This window comes from Anabrus simplex, chromosome 2 (genome assembly GCF_040414725.1).
Source record: "Anabrus simplex isolate iqAnaSimp1 chromosome 2, ASM4041472v1, whole genome shotgun sequence".
Classification (NCBI taxonomy): domain Eukaryota; kingdom Metazoa; phylum Arthropoda; class Insecta; order Orthoptera; family Tettigoniidae; genus Anabrus; species Anabrus simplex.
In genome coordinates, this window is record NC_090266.1 from 237476179 (window position 1) to 237500127 (window position 23949).

The following is a 23949-nucleotide window of genomic DNA, read 5'->3' on the forward strand; positions in this document are numbered from 1 at the left end:
TAATCGCCGTCGTACTTGTAAAAGACATCGCACTGTACCTAGTTTATCGTGCCGCGACTTCGATATAATTCACAGACATTTCGAAGTATAACACGTGTGAAATCATTGAAGTACGAAGTTAAATATTGGACATTCACAAACTAGAACATGACGTGTGGACTTAATTAATTTCACATAATATTAAATTACTACAATAAACAGAAACCGTCGTGTACAATAACTCTAACTACTCTAGAACTCATTTTTTCTAATACAGTACATCCTTGAACTGTGTTTCTTTATTTACGTGTCATATTAGGACATGACTTACTACAGTGATAAACTTGGTGAATATTAAGAAATTTTTCTAAAGTAATATAATTTTATCACCACCAGAAAATCAGTGTTATCTGCTAGGATAACGATTCAAATACTGTGGTCAGAGACTATAATGAGAAATATTACACGTAACTTTTTCAAGTGTTTGAACTGTGTATTTATGGATGTTCTCAGTGACGATTTAAAATAGTGTTTTATGCAGCAAGGACTGTAATCATTCATTAACGTCATAAAATTAACGAACTGAACTGTGTTCAACAGTGAATGATAGCATCTGTAAATACTACTTGCACCAAACGAACTTTCCGTGTGCTAAAATCACCTCTACGAGCAGCGGAAATCTTGGTGAAATTCTACAAGATCCAGCAACCTTCAACGTCATCTCATCTATGGTACCCATCGAGGGACGTCAACGTGGTTTCTTCGTGGAACATCAAGTTCGAGTCTTCGTCCGCACCCCGCGGAATGTTCCAGATTCCCATCAACATTTGTAAGCCAAATTTTCTTTATTAAGTGAGTAGTCACAAACTGACTGACTTTTTTCTTATCAACCTTGAACAGTGATTTACTCAGTGCTGCGTATGACGATATTTTGTAGTTTTTCATCATTTCTCAAAATTCATATTTAATGATAAATTTATTTTTCAAAATTTAATATTCGTATTATATAGAAGAATTCTAGGATTTTCAAGTGTTCTATATTTCAAGGCTAACAAACTGACAAACTTTCAACAGAAATTTAAATTCTTATTTCAATGTTCTATTATAAGTGTGTGTTCATTTCATGAATTAATACTTAGAAAGACTTTAGGTGAGGAACTGACACTTCGTGTTTTCACAAAAGACTATAGGATCTGTGAGATTTATTTATTTTCACGAACTGAATTCAAGAAGATTTACGTTAACATTTTTGATTTCAACAAAATATCTGAGTCCTATATTGATATTTCAGGGTGATGAATCCTTGAACATTATTAATAAGTTGTTTGGAAAAGGTATAACCATCTATTATTCGCCCTGCGATTCTATCCTGCTCTGTATCGGCTCCAAAATCAACTTCCACTACCTGAGATCCTTCTCATGCCCTAAACCCACGAACTTTTCCTGGTACAGTATGATTGTAAACAGAATAAAAAGTTATGCTGTAAGTTTTACAAAGAGAAGTCCCATCAGTTTCAATTGATGTGTTGATAGGGTGATTTTACCTCATGGGAAACACTGTAAGTACCTACCTGTTAATATAAGGAATGATATTCATCGGGGTAATCATATGAAGAAAGGGTACAGACCCCTGCACATGGTTATGTGGGTATTTAGGGGTTTTAGTACGGATGTAAAGGAGAGGGCGTGTAGGTCTCTATTAAGACCCTAATTATAGTATGATTCTTGTGTATGGGACCCACACCAGGACTACTTGTTACGAGAACTGGAAAAGATCCAAAGGAAAGCAGCGCGATTCGTTCTGGTTGATTTTCGGCAAAGTAATAGTGTTACGAAAATGTTGCGAAGTTTAGACGGGAAAGACTGGGGAGTAAGAAGAAGAGATGCTCGACTAAGTGGTGTGTTTCGAACAGTCAGCTGGAATGACATTAGTGGATGAGTAAGCTTGTGCAGAGCTTTTTAAAGTAGGAAAGATCATAACGTGAAGATAAAGTTGGAATTTAAGAGGACGAATTCGGGCAAATATTAATGTATAGGACGAGGTGTGAGGGGTTGTAATAATTGATCAAGGGAAATTTCGATACATTCCCAAGTTGTTTGAAAACTTTTAGGAAAAATGTTGGTAAACAATTGATAGAGAATCTGCTGCATGAGCGAAAGCATTAAATGCAGATTATTGATTGATTGATTGATTGATTGATTGAATATATATTTCATTAACGAACTGTGTACCTCCTACAATTCATGCAACTCTCCCTAGACTTGATACTCGTACATAAATATTGCAATATTTTGCTAGTGGCTTTACGTCGCACCGACGCAAATAGGTCTTGTGGCGACGATGGGGTAGGAAAAGCCTAGGAGTTTGAAGGAAGCGGGCGTGGCTTTTATTAAGGTTGAGCCCCAGCATTCGCATGCTGTGAAAATGGGAAAAGACGGAAAACCATTTCAGGGCTGCTGACAGTGGGATTGGAACCCACTATCTCCTGGATGCAAGCTCACAGCCGCGCGCCCCTAACCGCACGGCCATCTCACACAGTAATATTGCTATTGATGTGATAACTTACTCCAGTATAATATAAGACACTCCTGTGAGTCAATGAGTAGAATGTCTTCATTCCCAGGAGCCGATTTCTCACTACACGTGTTAAAACCATCAACAGGCTATAGTGATCAAAACGAAATACAGAATGATCAAATATCGCTGTTAAGACACTTATGTTCACCGCAAAATACTAATTGAATCCGGGAATAAATGCCCCGTAAATGTTTCGTCATTAACAAAGTGAGACAAAACGGCGAAATAACAAGAATAACCGCACCCATTATTGATATAAATAGTAAGTGGTTACATTGAGGGCATTTTCCAAAATTCCACTCTCGGCAGTCTCCAAAAGATTGCCTTTTTCCCCAAAAATGACCCATTTTGGGTAAAACCTACCCATTTACAACGAAATAGGACTAAAAGCCCAGAAATCTATTTAAAAAGAAGATTAGTCGCTATCATCATCATCATCATCATCTGTTTACCCTCCAGGGTCGGCTTTTCCCTCGGACTCAGCGAGGGATCCCACCTCTACCGCCTCAAGGGCAGTGTCCTGAAGCTTCAGACTCTTGCTCAGGGGATACAACTGGGGAGTAGGACCAGTACCTCGCCCAGGCGGCCTCATCTGCTATGCTGAACAGGGGCCTTGTGGAGGGATGGGAAGATTGGAAGGGATAGGCAAGGAAGAGGGAAGGAAGCGGCCGTGGCCTTAAGTTAGGTACCATCCCGGCATTCGCCTGGAGGAGAAGTGGGAAACCACGGAAAACTACTTCCAGGATGGCTGAGGTGGGAATCGAACCCACCTCTACTCAGTTGACCTCCCGAGGCTGAGTGGACCCCGTTCCAGCCCTCGTACCACTTTTCAAATTTCGTGGCAGAGCCGGGAATCGAACCCGGGCCTCCGGGGGTGGCAGCTAATCACGCTAACCACTACACCACAGAGGCGGCCTTAGTCGCTATCACTGTGTTTTAATTGTAATTATAATTGATTTTATTGACGAAAAGGATTTAAATTCAAATAAAAATAATTAAATTAGCTTGTATATATATCCTAAATTTTCCTTTTAACCAAAAAGGAGGAACTATTTTGAAGCAGGAAATGGCTTTCAGATAACAGACAACAGCTTCAACCGCAAAATTATAATGGCTACCGGCCAACCGATAGCTACTGGCATCTGAAGGAAATAATAATAAACAGAAATACGCCATATGTGTCCGCCTCTGTGGTGTAGTGGTTAGCGTGATTAGCTGCCACCCCCGGAGGCCCGGGTTCGATTCCCGGCTCTGCCACGAAATTTGAAAAGTGGTACGAGGGCTGGAACGGGGTCCACTCAGCCTCGGGAGGTCAACTGAGTAGAGGTAGGTTCGATTCCCACCTCAGCCATCCTTGAAGTGGTTTTCCGTGGTTTCCCACTTCTCCTCCAGGCGAATGCCGGGATGGTACCTAACTTAAGGCCACGGCCGCTTCCTTCCCTCTTCCTTGCCTATCCCTTCCAATCTTCCCATCCCTCCACAAGGCCTCCCCAGTTGTATCCCCCGACCCAGAGTCTGAAACTCCAGGACACTGCCCTTGAGGCGGTAGAGGTGGGATCCCACGCTGAGTCCGAGGGAAAAACCGAACCAGGAGGGTAAACAGATTACGAACGAACGAAGTAAGCAGGTTCAGATTATAGAAGGAGAATGGGTGGCATACAGGGATGCTGCAGTAGAAACAGCAAGGAATACCTAAGAACAACTGTGTGTACCAGGTGTATGCATAAGTAGTTTCCGGCTTCACTAAGAGATGGTGCCAGCGAAGAGTACGCAGCGTATGAATTTGACACATACGTCAGTTTGTTCGTCTGCATTAACATACCAACACACAAAAGTTGAGCCCGCCAAAATCTCTCGTCTGTGTTCTATCGTTCAGTGATCATCTCGTCGTCTGTGTCTGAAAAAGAACATTTGCGTCACGCATTTCTTTTCTTATTTCATGAAAAGGCTGTGGAAAGTCATCTTTTGCTGGTAGAAACAAATGGTGAACAAGCTCCATCGATTAGAACATGTCCCACATGTCTCACATGTTTCAATCGGCAAGCTGGTGGGACCAGAGCATTATTGTGTATTATGAACACGTGAAGCCCGGCGAAACCGTTAATGCACAATGCTATAGCCAACAAATGACTAATTTAAATCACGCATTGATCGAAAGACGACCGGAATGGGCCAAAAGACATGGCAAAGTGATTTTGTTACAGGACAGTGCGCTGTCTCACACAGAAAAAACCAGTGAAAGACACCGTGAAATCGCATGGATGAGACATCCTTCCGCACCCGCCGTACTGCCCCAACCTGGCGCCATCTGACTATCACCTCTTCGCATCAATCGGGCATGCGCTCGCAAAGCAGCACTTCAGCAATTTCTAGAAACCCCCCGTGGGTGTGGGAGGCAGGCGAAGAATACACCCACGGTATCCCCTGCCTGTTGTAAGAGGCGACTAAAAGGTGCGACAAAGGGATGGTCAAATTAGAACCATGAGACTACTTGTAATTAGTACCACCACGCGGGGAACACCATGGGTCGCTTTTAACTGTACGTAGTACCACTATGTTAGGTACACAATAGGTCTGTGAATAGTAGCGACAGTGTGTGAATCAGGGTGAGTTTTACAATACCTGTGATTAGTACCACTCTATGAGCGACACCATGGGTCTGCCTTGCCTATGATTAGTACCCACTATGTGAAGAACACCACGGGATAGTACGAGTCCCTGTGATTAGTACCCCTATGTGAGGTACACCATAGGTTTGCGTTGCCTATAAAAGGCGCCGCAATGTGAAAAACACCATAGGTATGTGTTACACGTGCGCATTACATTACCTGAAAGTAGTACCATAACGTGTGGAAAACCGCGAGTCTAGGCTACTTTTCATTAGTACCGGAAGATGACAAATACCATGGTTCAACTTTCCTAGCGATAAGTACCATTATTAGGGTCCAATGACCTTGATTTTGGACCCCTTTACACTACAAGCATCATCAATTCAGGACTGTGATTTAGAAGCAGTCCCTTGGTCAGTAATACGATTGTTTAACGCTAGTTTGTGGGAATGTGGGGCATTACGGGTCGGATCCACTGATTGTTTAAAATTTATATCCATCCATTCATTCTTCGTGATCACGTTTTGTATTTTGGTCAGTGGTTTGACGTTGGACTTTTAAATTGTCATTACATTTCGTACCATTAGGGGCCGATTACCTATATGTTAGGCCCCTTTAAACAAAAGGCATCATCATCATCATCAATTTAAAGAAAGTTGGAAAATGGCTCGACGAGTGGTTTGCCGCAAAATACCAGCAGTTTTTCTGGCATGGTATTCAAAACTTACCAGAGAGATGGTCGAAATGTGTAGAAGCCGATGACCAATATTTTGAATAAACAAAAATGAACTTCCCTTGAAAATTGCATGTTTTCTTTACCACGAAAACCGGCAATTGTAAACGCAAAAGAAGGCATATCAGAAATGGCACCAAACAAGGACTGATGTAGAGAGGGAATTGCACGTAGATGAAAGAAACAGACGAAAATATAATTGTTGAATCCAAGAAGAAGTCTTGGCAGGGAAACATTTCTGGACAGGAACAAAGAATCATAGAAAGGGAGGGGGAAAAGGAAATGAATTGTGTTCTGAGTAAATCAGGTGAACTCATTATATATACCGGGGAATCACTGGATAGGTGGAGAGAATACTTTGAAAATCTTCTCAACGTTAAAGGAAATCTTTCCCTTGACTTCCCAAACAACCGAGCTCATGGGGAGTAGGACAATCCTATTGATGAAATTACGTTGTTTTTTTTTTTGCTAGTTGTTTTACGTCGCACCGACACAGATAGGTCTTACGGCGACGATGGGACAGAAAAGGGCTAGGAGTGGGAAGGAAGCGGCCGTGGCCTTAATTAAGGTACAGCCCCAGCATTTGCCTGGTGTGAAAATGGGAAACCACGGAAAACCATTTTCAGGGCTGCCGACAGTGGGATTCGAACCTACTATCTCCCGAATACTGGATACTGGCCACACTTAAGCGACTGCAGCTATCGAGCTCGGTAAATTACGTTTGAGGAAGTGGAAAGAATGGTAATTAAACTCCATTCTCATAAAGTAGAAGGAATAGATTAAATTAGACGTGAACAGGTGACACACAGTGGGAAGGCTGGGATTAAATTGCTTAGCATGGGATGTTAGCAGGGTACGTTCTGAATGGGCGAAGACAGTAATTGAACCTATCTACAGGGTGTCCCTAAAAACACCGACAAGAAGGCAAACCAATCCATTTTTAAGAAGGAACACATATCCAGAAACGCACGGCTTGGACGCTGAAGCGCGTCGAAGTGTGATGGGTGTGCGTTCCGCATGTCTTCAATAAACCCAAAATGAGTAGCACATCGGGCTCATTAAAACGGGGTTTGAACTATGCACCTCCTGCGTCATTGAAGAGCCTACATCGGCGAAGCTGAGCCTCATCCACATGACTCAGTACGTGCGGTTGTCTTTAAAGAATTTCCGTCGCTCCGTGGACTCGAGCAATAAGGCCCTCCGCTGACGGTACATACATCATACTCTTCATACTACCTACGTGGAACTGTCCTGCTTCTCTTAGTCGTCTCTCGATGGCGACGAACGTCGAATGATGTGCGGTACGTTTGTTTGGAAAACATTCAGCATACAATCTTGCAGCAGCTCTAGCATTGCAATCCGCTTTGCTTTATACAAGCTGCATGCCGGCCATTTCCGCAGCTGGTTACTGGTACACGTCGCACTGCCGTTAATGCAGTAGGATACGCACCAAGGACTGTATGGAGGAATGTAGCGCATGTGCAGGAATGTTATCAGGCTGAAATCGTCCATCCCCAGTACACAGATGTCTAAAGGGTTGCGTACCTTCCGTATTAAGACACCAAATCGGAGCATATTTTCACAACCGTTCTCAGACTTCGACGCTCTCCAGCGCCCAAACCGTGCATTTCCGGACAGAGACTCCTGCTTGAAAACCGATCAGTCCGTAATCCTGCACAACATCCTAAGCCTTGTCGGTGTATTTTGCGGACATCCTGTATAAACAAGGGAACAGGAAGGATCACAACAACTATCATTGTATTTCATTGATCAGTATACCTGGTAAGGTGTTCACTGGTATTTTGTAAGGAAGGGTGCGAACAGTGATTTAGATGAAGTCGGGTGAAAATCAGTGTGGATTCAGATCACAGGGGGCTGTCAGGGACAGATTTTTGGTATGCGCCAAATAATTGAAAAGTGCTACGAGGAAATAGACAGTTATGTTTACGTGTTGTAGATGCAGAAACGGCATGTGACAGAGTGCCGAGGGAAAAGATGTTCGCCATTCTGTGGGACTAGGGAATTAAGGGCAGAGTATTAAAAGCAATCAAGGGAATTTATGTTGACAATTGGACTGCAATAGGAACTGATGGTATAATGTGGTCTTTGTTAAAGTTACTTGTGTTAGACAAGACTGTAATATTTCATCTTTGTTTTTCATAGTTTACATGGATTATGTACTGAAAGGTATAAAGTGGCAGGGAAGGATTCAGTTAGGTGGAAGTGCAGTAAGCACTTCGGCCTATGCGGACAACTTGGTCTTAATGGCAGATTGTGCTGAAAGCCTGCAGTCTAATCTCTTGGAAATAGGAAGTAGGTGCAATGAGTATAATATGAATATTATTCTTTCCAAGACTAGAGTGATATCAGTAGGTAAGAAACCAAAGAGGACTGAATATCAGCTTGGGAACACAAAGCTGGAACAGGTAGATAATTTAAAGTATTGTTGATGTGCTAATAAATGAAAAATGATACGAAAAGAACATACAGTTATGTTTATGCTTATGTTTCATAGATATAGAGAAGGTATATGACGACAGAGTACCGAGGGAAAAGATGATAGCGGTACTCAGACATTAGGGATTAAGAATAGCAATCAAAGGCATTTATTTTGACAACTGGGCTTCAGTGAAAATTAATGGTATCATGAGTTCTTGGTTCAAGGTACTTAGAGGGGTTAGGTAAGGTTTCAGTCCTTCACCTTTGTCATTCATAGTTTACATGAATTATTTATTGAAATGTATGAAGTGGCAGGGAGGGACTGAGTTAGTTGGAAATGCACTAAGTAGTTTGGCCTATGCCGAAGACTTGGTCTTAATGGCAGACTGTGCTGTGAGCCTGCAGTAATATAATGGAACATGAAGGTAGGTGGAATCGGTACCATATGAAAATTAGCATTTCCAAGATGAAAGTGATGTCACTAGCTAAGAAATATGATAGATGCGAATATCAGGTCGCAAATACGAAACTAGAAAAAGGATCATTTCTAGTATAGTATAGTACAGTACAGTAAGTGAGGTGGAATCAAGGTGCAGCTAAATTAATACAGTGAGCTCGCAGTTACTTTCAACGGTATTCCGTAACAAAATAAGTCAGCTCCCGGACAAAACAATTTTTACATCGGTCTGTTTTTTAGATCGACTTTGCTGTACGGGAGTGAAAGCTAGGTGAATTCAGGAAATCTTAGTAGTAGTTTAGAAGTAAGAAGGGTAAAAAGTAGCAAGAATAATCGCAGTGCGCATAAACCGGCTTCGGTGTTGCGGTCATGTGAGGTGAATGGAGGAGGATAGATTACCTAGGAAAATAATGGACTCGGTCCTGAACGGTAAAAGTAGAGGGAGACCAAAGCGACGATATAGCTTTCAGCCAACTTTCCAAAAAATGTGATGTATTTTGATGAGGCCGCTCTGTGTCTGTCTCTTCCTCTGTGTGTGTGTGTGTGTGTATGTGTGTGTGTGTGTGTGTGTGTGTGTGTGTGTGTGTGTGTGTGTGTGTGTGTGTGTGTGTGTGTGTGTGTGTGTGTGTGTGTCCGGCTCTATGGCTAAATGGTTAGCGTGCTGACCTTTGGCCACAGGGGTCCTGGGTTCGATTCCCGGTAGGTTCGGGAATGTTAATCATCATTGGTTAATTTCTCAGGATCGAGGGCTGGGTGTATGTGTCGTCTTCGTTATTAATTCAACTTCATCACGACGCGTAGGTCGCCTATGGGCGTCAAATCAAAAGACCTGCACCTGGCGAGCCGAGCATGTCCTCGGACACTCCCGGTACTAAAGAGCCATACGCCATTTCAACCTAGGGACATTAGGTGTTTGTCTTGTTTACTAACTCAATGCCGCCAACTGCAAACAGAAGTTAGTGGACATGTTTCAGCATTTTTTTTCCAGACAGAATGGCTTATACTATTGCCTCTATCCTTGGGACACTATTATTATCACTCATGTGAAATCATCCATGCAGCTTTCATGTATGTGAACTCCCAAAATTAGTGACAGTGTAAGATTCAATTTCTCAAGTTCTAGCGAATGTACCAGTTCAATTGATCATGATCGCTTTTAGCGTACTTCCAAAAAATGTGCTGTACTGTATTTTCATGAGGCCATTCAGTGTCTGTCTCTTCCCCTGAGTGTGGTCTGTTTTAACCTAGGGGCATTAGGTGTTTTTCTTTTTTACTGACTCAGTGCAATATTCACAACATTCGTGTAAATGGCATTGACGCCCATGGTGACTGGAACTACTGTACATTCTCATTTTATTCTCCGGCTCTGGGTACTGTATATCTCAAAACTTGAATCACTTTTGAAGGAATTGCTTGCTTTGAAAGCATAACCTGTTCATAAGAAGCGTTTTATATATTTGATTGCACCTGTACTGAAACCGTTCGAAATAAAGTATTGAATACATTGAATTCACTTTCTATTAACTTACAACAACTAATCAAATTTAATTTATAGTAACATTACAACAACGCGTAGAGTATCATTTCTACAACTTCTACAATATTTAATGCTGAGAATGGTAATTGTATGGGATTTAAATGTAACGCAAATGATAAGTAGTCGAAATCCTTCAGTCTTTCTCTAATATGTTTCATAAGACTCTGATCATTTAACCTTTAACATGCGCGTTATTAGTACTATTCATAGAAATTACATATGAAATGATATGAAATTTATTTATGATTCACAACTACCTGAAATACATATATGAGCCACATTCAGTGACATAACGTGTCTACGTTGCCTGCTGCCATTTCTTGATGGATACAGTACTTTTGTATCCATCTCTTGGCACAGGCCAGAGTAAAGTGTAGCTTTCACCGAAGTCCCAGTCTCATCCATGGCTGTGACAATATGGAAGCTGCTGGGGTATGTGTGGTGCTAAGTAATGACATTCAGAGCACGACTAGTGCATCTGAGTGTTATGAAAGGTGTCGCTCATAGGTCAGTCGTGCTGCAATAGCACTTTCTGACCCAGTGAGGAAAGCAATGGCAAACTACCTCACGCCTCGTCTTGCCTAGTATGCCTCATTTTGGTGCTGCCATTCGTTTTTGCGGTTTACTTATAACCGCATAACCTTTGGTGGTGCTATTTGAGGATCCAACCAGCCTCTGGGCTGATGACCTAACAGACAGAACGTGTTTACAGTGTTTCTTAATTAATATACGTAGAAATATTTCATCTAGGTATTATCTACAGTTATACTAGAATTCAGGTGAAGACGTTAAGAAATAAAGGATACCGGTATACAGTTGAGAATGAAATATAGACTCTGAGTATTTTTGTAAAGTTTAGTTTACCTAAATGTTTTGACTGGGATGGATGTTCTATATTTTGGAGGAGTTGTAGCAAGGTATTTCAAGATATCTAGAACGAACTTCTCTGGGCTTGAGGTACTGTATTGCTACGAAAGATGGCATGTCCAGAGAACTCACACCTCCTTGTAAAACGATCAACCATAATTGTGAACCCACTGCTCTTGTTTCCCAGCAGAATTCAGTTATTCTCACTTCATTTTCATCCTAGCAGAAAACTCGACTGAAGTATTCGAAAGTACTTGGAAAGGAATATTTACTCTAACATTGTATTTCCTCTCAAAAATTCAGACTTTTTTACATTTTTAATATTTTCCTTCTAACAATAATATGGTCTTGGATATTCTGTACAATGGTCTGGAAGAAAGTTTAATATCCAGGGTACTATTTGACAGGAAAATTTCATTTAGGCATCATAGAGAGAATTAAGTATACAGTAGAAATTTATTTAAATATTGTACTAGTTTACAGTGTTTGTCAATAAGCGGAAAGTAAATTTCATCAAAAATTCATTACCTCCAAGGGCCTCCAGTTTTCACTTGAATAATTTTCAGCTTTTAATCCTTAGGAATAGCCCTTATTATCAAATCTAAACTCCTTTATTTTATTATGAAAAATAACTAAGTATATTTCATCTTGGGAATCAGCTACAGTGCTGTGGATGCAATGTAATTTTTGAGTGATCTTCAAAAAATTAAATTATCCCTTCCATTAAGAATCAATGCAGTGGTAAGAATGAGTTCACTATCGGTCCAAATAGGTACTGTGAATTCCTATCACGCTCCATATCGATGTGATGTGTGTACCTTTGTAAATAAAAACATGGCTCTTTGAGTCATTTGAAGCGAAAAACAAATGTCCAAAACAAATGCTCTTTTAAATAATATTCAAATATACTTCATACGTTGCAGAAGATCTTGCAACGTAGCAGTCTAGTTTTTATTTTTATATGATGATTAATCTTAAGGTTACAAGCCACAGTTCCCACAGATTTGCATGCAATCCAGACTACAGGTAGTTTTAACTATGAGAGGGTAGCAACTATTGTTATAGTTCAATCATTCCTCATACAAGATCTTCCATTAGAGCTACCGTCTGTTCGAAATTCATAAGGAATAATTCCAACGGGTTGGAAATATTATATCGAGAGAAATCATGACAATTTATCTATAGACGCCTTGTTACTGGGCACAGAGAATGAAATTCTCCGGTGCTGCACTTTTGAGGATTTGGTTAATGTAGACTCACCGATGAGTTCATTTTCCATACGCCTGTTCAGCCTTATTTTCAGAAATTTGAAACGGTTACATTTTAGCCGGGGACCTTTAACAATACATAACGCTTCAGGTTTCTGGTAGTGTAAAAACATAGATGTAGGCCTACTCATACGTACTGTCAGTCTGAATTGCTGTAAAATTATGAGTGATTTGCAAAGCACCACAGTTACGTGTTTAGAAATGTACGGAATCATACAATTGGGGCTTACATAACGGGTGTTCTAGTTGCCATTGACGAACTTCACTCTGATTTCACTTTGGACCCTAGCGTGCCAGATGATTCCATACGAAGTTGAAATGATTACAAATCAATGACCCTCAAGATGAGATTGTTAAGAAACAAGTACGTAAGCCTGTCTTCGACAGTCAAAATTAGTAATAAAATATAATAAGGAATTTAAAAAAATGCACAACTTAATATATCTTAGGAATAAAAGTTACACTTCCCATATTACATACGTGTCAATGGTATAAAATCGTAGCAAGTATAATTAAATTTCCTTATGAAAGATATTGAGTGTAGTAAATGCAAGTTGTACTTTGAAGTTTATGAATCTATGAACTCTTGATAAAGCTAGAGTACATAGAGTTATCCATGGGTAAACAGTGGAGTGGAGAGATCCATCCCAAATCTACGTAAAGTTTGTCCCTGCGCCTTGTAGCCTGTGGCAGAGAAGACAAAATTCAAAAGGAAATTGCCTCCATTTAAGAACCAATGGTGTGTCAGAATTGCCAAATCTATTTTAATGAAACGCGTTTTCCCTGAAGCTGAGCCCATCAGAATTTCTGCATGAACAATATTTTTGTCTACCATTACCACAGCCAAACTCATTCCATTACACAAACCAGCATTTTTAGCATTTAGATTTTGAAGAAGTATATTAGAACGCGTCTATATTTTGAGGAAGGATGCCTGAAGGATGAAGAGAGTTAAGAAAACTAAATGTACTGCTTCATAAACATCATCGCATTCTGAGGAGTCAGTTCTAATATACGCTACTTTGTCACCTTCCAGAAATTCCAGAAGCTGCTGGATGATGATGTTTATTTTCAGAAAAGAAAATGAACTCTCATTGGGATGCGAATATTGTACAATATCTTCTGGAATTTGGTTTTATGAAATCTCAACGATATTTTGGCCCAGTTCTCCATTGTTGAGCTTTAGAACCATTCATTATACTTAGACTCTTTTGCTTGCTGTCATTTCTTGATGGATACAGTACTTTTGCATCCATCTCATGGCGCAGGTCAGAGCAAAGTATAGCTTCCACCCAAGTCCCAGCCTTATCCATGGCTGTGACAATATGGAGGTTGCTGGGGTATGGGTGGTTCTGAGTAATGGAATTAGAGCACAACCAGTGTGTGTGAGTGTTATGAAAGTTGTTGCTCATAGGGTTAGTCATGCTGCAATAGCACTTTCTGGCCCAGTGAGGAAAGCAATGGCAAATTACCTCACTCCTCACCTTACATAGTACACCTCATTTTGACGCTGCCATTTGTTTTTGTGGTTTCCTTATAACTGCATAGCCCTTGGTGGTGCTATTTGAGATTCCAACCAGATTCTGGGCTGATGACTTAACAGACACAGACAGTATTTACAATCCTTTTTTGGTTTAAAAATCTTAATTTTGGGCCAAGGAGTGGAGTGATTTAAAATTGACTGAAAAGGGGTCGGTAACAATGGAGATATAAAATCCTTCACCCACCGACATTTGAAGTCGTTAGAAGTGGTTCGAAACTCCTACAGCTAATTCGACTGTCATTTTCAATTTCCCGCCATTTGTATGTAGATTTCCAATTTCTTTCCTAACTCAATTCCTTCATTCTTCTCGCAACTCGTTTAAGCATCTCAATAAAATGAAATAAAAACACGGAATTCTTGTATTTGCTTTCAGCGTCGTTACTTGATCAATAACAGACGACAACCGGCCTGTAATGTAAGCAAACACTATAGTAGTCTCGCTTGTCAGTTGGCTTCGTTGGCTGGCATACCGGGTTTGCTAATATGATGACTGCAAAATGTGTCGCTATCTCTATGTTATTCTGTGCTCGCTGGCAGCCGCCTACAGCGAAGCTTCAGACACGTAAGTTTCTTTAAAAAGTCCCAAATTCGTGGTTGTGAGAGTTTCACTGTATTTTTCTTGTACAGAGGAGACAACAACATATATCAGCTGTTGAAATATTCTCGTTTTTTCAATATCGCAGTGACTGACAGACTGATACAGATACAGAGTCAGTAACTGACGAAGACTACTGTTAAATTCATTAGTGTTCATCGACTGTAGTAATAATAGTCCTCTTGATATCAACTTCAGAAGCAGCATCAAGAAGCGGAGAATGTATTATCTCCCCTATACAGAAGTTGTAATTAACTACCTTTCTTTTATAAATTTCGGTAAATTTCAATTCAGTAAATTTCAATTCAAGAATAAATAAAACTGAGAGGACTTTTCTCCTTGGTGAAACTCACAGACTGACTTTTCGTGCTATTGATCATCGTACCGTAGTCTTGCCCACCTCACAACATTTTAGAGGTTTTGTTTGCAGTCACTCACGATACTTTAGCATACTTATTACACTACAAATATAACGTATTCTGCTAAAAACCTTATCTCTGATTCCAGTTCTTTACTCGTAGAATTTATATACATACGAAGACATAAAGGTCCAATAATTCTACCTTTCGGGACTACCCTCTTAACCATTACAGGATCAGATGATGCTTCACCTACGCTACTTTTCTGAATTTATTTTCTGGAAATTTAGCCGTCCATTCAAACTCTCTTTTATCTAGTACAATTTTCGCCAGCGTTCTCCAAATGAATCACCCTATCAAATGCCTTGGATAGGTCAACAGTGATACAGTCAGTTAGACTTTCTGAATCTGCATTTATCTGCCATATTGCGCAGGAACCCTACAAGTTGAATCTTACAGAAATAAACTTTCCAAAACCCTAACTGCCTTCTTTCAAACCAGTCAGTAACTTCAAAAACCCGTCTAATACAGGGTGCGGCAGAAATACCTGACGAATTTCAAACGTAAATAACTCGGCAACGCAACAAGCCATTTAAAGATTTGTTGCACAGTTGGAAAGAGTAGTGTTTGCCATTTGCGCCACATACACATACACATTAGGTTTTGAAAATAATTTCATCCAAATGCCGACCGTCCTGTTCGATGCACCTCTGAAGCCTCTCCCTGAAGTTCCGTATGACTCGCTTGAGGATGTCTTGTGGTATTGCCTCGATTTCTTCACGGATTGCAGCTTTCAGGTAATGTAGTGTTCGCGGCTTACGTCGGAAGACGCGATCCTTCAAATATCCCCAGAGAAAGAAATCGCACGGGGCGAGGTCAGGGGAACGGCCTGACCATGGAACGTCACCCCGTAAGGAGATGAGACGCCCTAGAAACATTTCTCTGAGGAGACCCATCGACGCCCTTGCTGTGTGTGCAGTGGCACCATCTTGTTGGAACCACACAGCAGGATTCCCTAAGTCTGAGATTGTCGGCTGCAGAAAGTTGTCCATAACAGAATGGTGTTCCTGCTCGGAACTTTCTCATGTCGACCTAAGCCAAAGTGTCTGTAAAACAAACGCTGTGTTGTGGTAACAGAGTCGGCAGTTTTGAATTAAGTCTCAATCACGAAACCTCGGTGTTCACCACTCCACGCCATGCTAGCGACTGGCTGGCTGACTGACTGACTAGCCCGGACGAGACGATGCACGTGTTCTCCAAGACCAGGACCAAGACCACGCGCACCACGACAATAACACCTGTTTGAAAGGTGTGGCCAATGCGACCTTCAGTTTTCTCCAATCTACTGTATGTAACATAAATGGCAAACCCTGCTCTGTTAAACTGCGCAACAAAATTTTGAATGGCTTGTTGCGTTGCTGAGTTATTTACGTCTGAAATTCGTCAGGTATTTCTGTCGCATCCTGTATAATCCGATAGAATGCTTTACGGAGCTTACATGCAACACATATAAAGCTGGTCTCTAATTATCCGCTTCATGTCCATCACCCTTTCCTTTGTACACTGTGGCTACTAATCACTTTCCCATTCATTTGGTGTAACTCCTTCGTACAAAGAGCAATCAAATAAATATTTCAGATACGGCACTATATTCCAACGCATTGCCGTTATTGCATATGCAGACATCTTATCAATCCTGACTGCTTTTCTAGGTTTAAACTTTCGTGTCTTTTTGTGGATGTTTTTATTATCATAGATAAATTTCAGTAATTCGCCAGTATTAATTACGTCCTCTACCAGAACATTATGCTTACATGCAACTATTTTTTACATACTGCTGACTGAATACTCCCGCCTTCCGCAAGTTCTCTTATTAATGATTCCTGGAATGACCTTCATGGGAACTTTTTCTGCCTTAATGTACGTACACATAACCTTCCATTTCCCCCTAAAATTCGTATGGCAGGCGATTATATCTGGCTTTGTTTTGTCCTTAACTGCCGTTTTTGCTAAATTCCATTACCTAGTAAGTTCCCTCAATCTCTTCTTACTTTCACAAGCATTCCTAACTCTATTTCTTTCTAACCAGCACCTCCTCCAAAATCTCCTTGTATGTTTCTTATAACAGAGTGCGTCTTCCCCCATTAATTGAAAATCCACAGCCTGTTTCCAGTCATATTACCTGATCAGGAATGGATTGAATGAAGCCCCTTCTAGCGGCGAGGATGGGAATTGTGCCGGCTGTCGAGGCCTGTCGCACTCCTTTGTTCCCCATTCATTACCACCTTTAAATGTAAACACATGTTTTCACACTCCTCAACAATTGTTTCAATCCATCCCACAGGCTGTTTGCATTTTTATTTAACAGTTTCTACAAATCAATTTCTCTTTTTTTTCCACGATGTCTCTCTTATCAGCCATGTGGTATTTGCTAATAGTACTACTATTACAACATTTCTTTCTAGCACCTTTATATTAACTACGACGAAAATAGTTTTATGATCACTTATGCTATATATCACTCCAATTCCTCTTTAGAGCTTGATTGGTTTTATCAGCACCACGTCTAGAATATTTTTCCTTCTCGTTGGTTCCATCATTTTCTGATTCAGCTGTCTATCCCTTCCTTATTTACCATTTCCTTGTCATGTGTTCTGTCATTCGCATTATCATCCCGGTTAGCATTTGGTAAAATTGAGATCACTCACTACAATCACTGAGATCACTGTGTCGCTCTGCTTCAGCGTCAAGTCTGTACATCCCTAGAATATCATGTTGTTCATTATCTTTAGAGGTGAGCCTTACCCCTAAAATTTCATGTTTCTTATCTTTAACACTTTCATAGCTTACTTCTTTCACCAGTATGAATAAACTTCCTCCTACCGTTCCTATCCTATCTCTATGATAAACACTCCACTTCCGTCAAAATTTCCGCATCTATAATGTTACTTCTCCTACTATATTCGACTCCTATTACAATGAGAAACCTACCACCTGTTTCCTAGTCATTGGCCGGGTCAGGGATATAATGAATGAAACATATATAGGCTGTTATTACAATGGGGTAGCCACTCCCAATGTGATTTTTATTAATGAGTGATAAATGCTATGAAAGGATAATGGAGGGTGTTGCTGGTATGAAATATGACAAGGAAAACCGGAGTACCCGGAGAAAAACCTGTCCCGCCTCCGCTTTGTTCAGCACAAATCTCACATGGAATGACCGGGATTTGAACCACGGTATCCAGCAGTGAAAGGCCGACGCGCTGCCGTCTGAGCCACGGAGGCTCCTTCCTATTACAATATCTGGTAAATATATAGCTATTACATTACTTAATTCTATTCCATTTTTTACAGTACTTCTACAGTTCAATACTAACAACTTTATGTCATACTTACTTGACTTCCTGCTCCCTACACTCTCATCACCGGTCCCTGATCCACCTCGTTCCCTGAATGAACCTCCCTATAAATTTCTTTTTTTTTTTTTGTTTTTGCTATGGGCTTTACGTCGCACCGACACAGATAGGTCTCATGGCGACGATGGATTAGGAAAGGCCTAGGAGTTGGAAGGAAGCGGCCGTGGCCTTAATTAAGGTACAGCCCCAGCATTTGCCTGGTGTGAAAATGGGAAACCACGGGAAACCATTTTCAGGGCTGCCGATAGTGGGATTCGAACCTACTATCTCCCGGATGCAAGCTCACAGCCGCTCGCCTCTACGCGCACGGCCAACTCGCCCGGTTATAAATTTCTAAACAATCCCCCAAACCTATAAGTATCGTTGAGGTTCAAGCGAGAGCCATCTGAGCGTAGATCCCTACTCCTACCCACTCATTAGGATCTACAAATCTCAATCCCAATTTTCCACATACCCAATTAGTGTCATTTAAATAACCGATCACCCTCCATTCAGGATCTCTCTGCGCGGTATCCCATTGTTAAAAAAACTCCGCTCCCTTAAACTCCTCCCGTGCTGTCATAACGAGATCCTATACATCCCTAATTATGGTAGTAATTAGGTTGTTGGTACCAACAGTGGAAAATTACCACTTTCTTCTCACCCTCCTCCTTCCCTTCTACATTTCTCAATATCTCCCATATGCCTAACAATGGAGTCGCCGATGGCTTTAGCCTCAGTCCCACCGAACTCATTAAATTTCCTCCTTTCCAGGTCTTCTTTAACCTCCATGACAGCTGCAGAACCTATTTCCTCCACCTTTCTCTCCCTCTCACGACCACGTTCTAACTCATTCTTCCTATCCCCTACTCTAAGTTTCCCTTTCCTGCCGTTCCCTTTCCTGTTGCCGCGATTCTCCTCTGTAACACTTCCCTGTGCTGTTCTATCTGTAGTGACTCATACCGATCCCTCAGCCTCGAAAATCATCTCAATCTCTGCATTGCTCTCCTCCAAATGTGCTGTGTTGTTCATACATAAACAGAATGACTTCATTATTTACATTTAGAAGAATGAAATATAAGTTACATCGAAGGAACTTACCTTCCGTTAACCAGGCATTTCCAAAAATAATTTAGTTACTTGTGCATGGCTAAGGATCACGTGAGTCGTACATAGAAAATATGCAATCATGTTTGCGACCGATATGCGACAAGCAGATAAATGCACGATCCACGCGAGTTTTAGTAGTCTGGTGTTTCAACTTAAACTACGTGACGTCACGTCTCTCGATGAAACTGACGTGCATTTAGTCGACGTAGATATTAGAAATGTTCATTCTCGTATAATCAGTATTGTCGGATTTTGTAATTTACCAATATTTATAAGAGTATAATATACTCTACTTATTCTTGCTTTTATCCGCAAAACATACGAGTCACATTAAGAAGAAAAATAAGAAGAAGAACAATAATTGTTTTACCGGACGAGTTAGCCGTGCGGTTAGGAGCGCGCAACAGTGATCTCGCATCCGGGAGATAGTGGGTTCGAACCCCACTGTCGGCAGCCCTGAAGATGGTTTTCCGTGGTTTCCCATTTTCACACCAGGCAAATGCTGGGGCTTACCTTAATTAAGACCACGGCCGCTTCCTTCCCATTCCTAGGCCTTTCCTGTCCCATCGTCGCCATAAGTCCTATCTGTGTCGGTGCGACGTAAAGCAAATAGCAAAATAATAATAACAATAATTGCTTTATATCCCACTAACTAATTTTGCGGTTTTCAGAGACGCTGAGGTGCCGGAATTTAGTTCCGCAGGAGTTCTTTTACGTGCCAGTAAATCTGCCGACTCGAGGCTGACGTATTTGAGCACCTTCAAATACCATCGGACTAAGCATGGATCAAACCTGCCAAGTTGGGTTCAGAAGGCCAGCGCCTCAACAGTCTAAGCCACTCAGTCCAACATATGTAACACATTCAGTACATAACTTACCCTCGACTTTTCACAAAGTAAAGGAGAATTCAGACTGTCCTACTCCATCTACTATTATCTCATACTACAGTCATGTTCAATGTTGCTCACGATTCGAAGGATGAATTCTAGTTGGAGATGTTATAGAAGGTTCCAGTTGTTGGATTATTGATTCAACTTACGGACTAGGAACATCGAGGTTACTAGCCTCGTGGACCTGCTGTTGTATGTGTGCCATATTGCTTCAGAATACAGTATGTGCTATTTTGATGTCCGTAATACAGTATTTTATTATAGAAAAGGAATGAACATGATAGATAGCCTAGGACTTAAACGAGAAACTTTCCCACCCCTTTCATGGAGTGAGTGTGGAAAGAACTGTAGTCACTGAACATACCAGTGGCTTAGATTACACCGTTTAACTTGAATTTGTCCTCTTCTTGGTTATAGCACGTACAGTTTTTAAGGTGCCGATATACTTACCCGGAGGCCCCGGGTTCGAATCCCGGCCAGGTCACGGATTTTTAACTGGATCTGAGGGCTGGTTCGAGGTTCACTCAGCCAACATGATTAGAATCGAGGAGCTGTCTGACGGTGAGATACGGGCCCCGGTCTAGAAAGCCAAGAATAACGGCCGAGAGGATTCGTCGTGCTGACCTCACGACATCTCGTAATCTTCACGCCTTCGAGCTGAGCAGCGGTCGCTTGGTAGGCCAAGGCCCTTCAGGGCTGTAGTGTAATGGGGTTAGTTAGTTGGTTAGGCTTATATATAAAAACATTGATTTAAACAGTAAACATGAATTTAAAAAATACGTCACACGTATAGGCCTGGAGGTATTGGAGTGCCAGGTGGTGAGCGTGATGACATCCTCAAGCCAAACTGTTTGGCATTAGTGGCGGAGTCGCTGACTGCTGAGTAAATTTTGTTCCAGCCGTCAGTCCAGAATTAAACCCAATCGACTGACTGGAAATAGAACCCAAGGCTCCCGGGTGATAGATATGTATGCTACCCGTACACCACGGGGCTGCTGTTTAATGTAGGCTATTCTTCGACTGTGTTTCATACCTCGTGAAAGAGGGGAGAGGTAGTGGTAGTGTACACTAGCACCCCCTGCCGATGTCCCGCTGATCGTCACTCGAGAAGGATTGCCTCCAAATGCAGCAATGTTTCTCTGAATCCAACGCAGAGCAGCAGCCTGATCCTTCAAGCCGTTGTTTCCGGGAACGACTTCATCCTCCGTACTGAGAAATCCTGTTAATCAAATAGTACCTCATTAATTAATAAGACTACTTAAAGCAAAAATATTGAAAGGTACAAAGTGACTAAACAGTAATAACTCACCGAGAATTCCCAGTCTGTAGTTAAATGTGACATAAACTACGTCATGATCCATTAAGAAATTGGCTCCATAGTAAGAGCTGGCTCCATTTGAGAATCCCCCACCGTGAATGTATACGAACACATCCAAGAGAGGCCCAGTGGTAGTTAAATCAGTCTGTAAATGAAGCATCTACTTTAGTTATTTAACGGACCAATATATTCAGTGATGAAAACGATTGCAGCAGGTCTTAGGAGGGAAATTAAGGTTAGGTTTGCTTGAGGTCAATAAAATTTTGTCACTAAGTTGAGTAATACAAATGATTGCCGACAATTTTATGAAATACAAGTTTGTCCAAGAACTGTCTATCTCTGCCTCATTACCAGACTGTGAAACCGTCACTATTTCATTGCTGTTCCCTCCAGAAAAGGTTTAATATATTCTCTCCTGTTGACTGTCAACAATTACAAACCATGAAAATTCAACTTCATGAGGTACATAGTGGACAAAACCTCTCAAGGGCGTGCTACTGATGAGTTTCACGGTAGGAAGTGGCAATGTATCCATGACGTGTTTTCGCTGATTCTCCCCCTCTCGCCTTTACGTGGTCCATATTCAATTTCCTTCTCTGTTCAACTTTCTTGGTCTTGCAGTTTCCTCATTCTCGTTTCTAGAACTTTGAAATTGTGGCTTGCAAGCTTGCAGTATTACGTGACTGTTGATACCGTGATCATAGCCACTGGACCTCCATGTTTACGTGGAATCTGAACCACAAGGACATGCCTTTCCTGTTCAAAAATCCCATATTCATAGGCCCGGATTCAAACCACGGCCGCATTGGTGGAAATACAGTGAGAATATCACTTAACAATCACATCATAACACTCCCCTCAACTACAATAAGATTCAGTAGAAGGAAAGGTAATTATTCAGGCACAAATATGAACAAGAGTTCTCATCTTCGACATATATATATTTGGAAAATATCGTATCCCTTTATCATACTTGCTGCTCTTGGGGTTATATATATATATATATACAAGTTGATTTACGTTGCACCGACACATATACTGTAGGTCATACGGCGACGATGGGATAGGAAACGGCTAGGGGTGGGAAAGAAGCGGCCGTAGCCTTAATTAAGGTACAGCCCCAGCATTTGGCAGGTATAAAAATGGGAAACCATAGAAAACAATCTTCAGGGCTGCCGACAGTGCGGTTCGAACCCACTACCTCCCGAATGCAATTTCACAGCTGCGCGCCCCCAACCTCACGGACAAATCGCTCGGTGGGTTATAATCTATTTACCCATATAGTTGCACTGAAATATAATATAGAAGACAAAGATGCTTGTATTTTAACCATTGACGAGGATTGGTACATCCTCCGCCATCATGAAGGAAATCCCAGTGGAGAGCGTTCCTCGATATGATTACAGCGCCTTCGTACACTTGGTACTCAGTAATGATATCCTCTTCCACTATTGGTAGGTACTTCAGTATTTCAACATGGCTGTGTTGGACAGAGATTTTTTTTCAGTTATTGCTAGTAACACATATAATTTCTGAATGGGGGGAACATATCGACATTTTACGGATTTGAGGTTACCGTCAGCCTAGTGGTTCGGGATATATATTCAGTTCACTTATATATCGTGACAGTTTCGATAGGCCGGATCGCATGGGCGCCCGCAAGGGGGGGCAAGAGGGGCACTTCCCCCCCCTGGAATTCTAAAGATGTTGATGTTCAACTGTTTAATATCATACCAGATTATTTCATAAACTGAAATTACTGACAGTCATCTAGCATATGTTATAACTGGAAGTTTCTGTAAACAATTTAATGTTGCTGACGTTATATTGGTTTTTATATTCAAGAAAATTGTTAATGTGCCTCCCCCTGGAAAAGATCCTGCGGGCGCCCATGGCCGGATGGCTCGAATATATGAACCAAGTGGTATATCTTGGAGTTAGTGCTCTTTGCATTCATATTGATTTCACCTCTGGACTTAGTACTCTTCTAATTAGTTGATTTAAGCCGTAAGACTTCATACTGGTGTCGACGGTTAGGAATGAACCCGTTTGTGAAAGAAAGAAAGAAAGAAAGAAAGAAAGAAAGAAAGAAAGAAAGAAAGAAAGAAAAAAGAAAGAGTAACGCGCCTCGCGAGCGTACGATAAACCTGTAGACCGTCACCGGCTGTATCCAACTTAGCAAATGATTAGTGATACTATTAAACAGCGTGCTGGAAAGGCAATGTGTATTCCAATAATAGTAATTATAATAATGATAATAATGATAACA

The 23949-nt window shown here is 41.2% G+C and overlaps 1 protein-coding gene across 1 annotated transcript in view; it reads right to left on the minus strand.

The window, feature by feature from the left end:
• Positions 1-23949, minus strand: part of LOC136864020 (venom carboxylesterase-6) — a 137602-nt gene that overhangs the window by 49779 nt on the left and 63874 nt on the right. Inside the window, exons 3-4 of the mRNA XM_067140521.2 lie at positions 21672-21825; positions 21396-21581 (exon numbers count right to left, since the gene is read on the minus strand). Of these exons, the coding sequence (XP_066996622.2) occupies positions 21396-21581; positions 21672-21825 (340 nt within the window). The remainder of the gene's footprint in view (positions 1-21395; positions 21582-21671; positions 21826-23949) is intronic.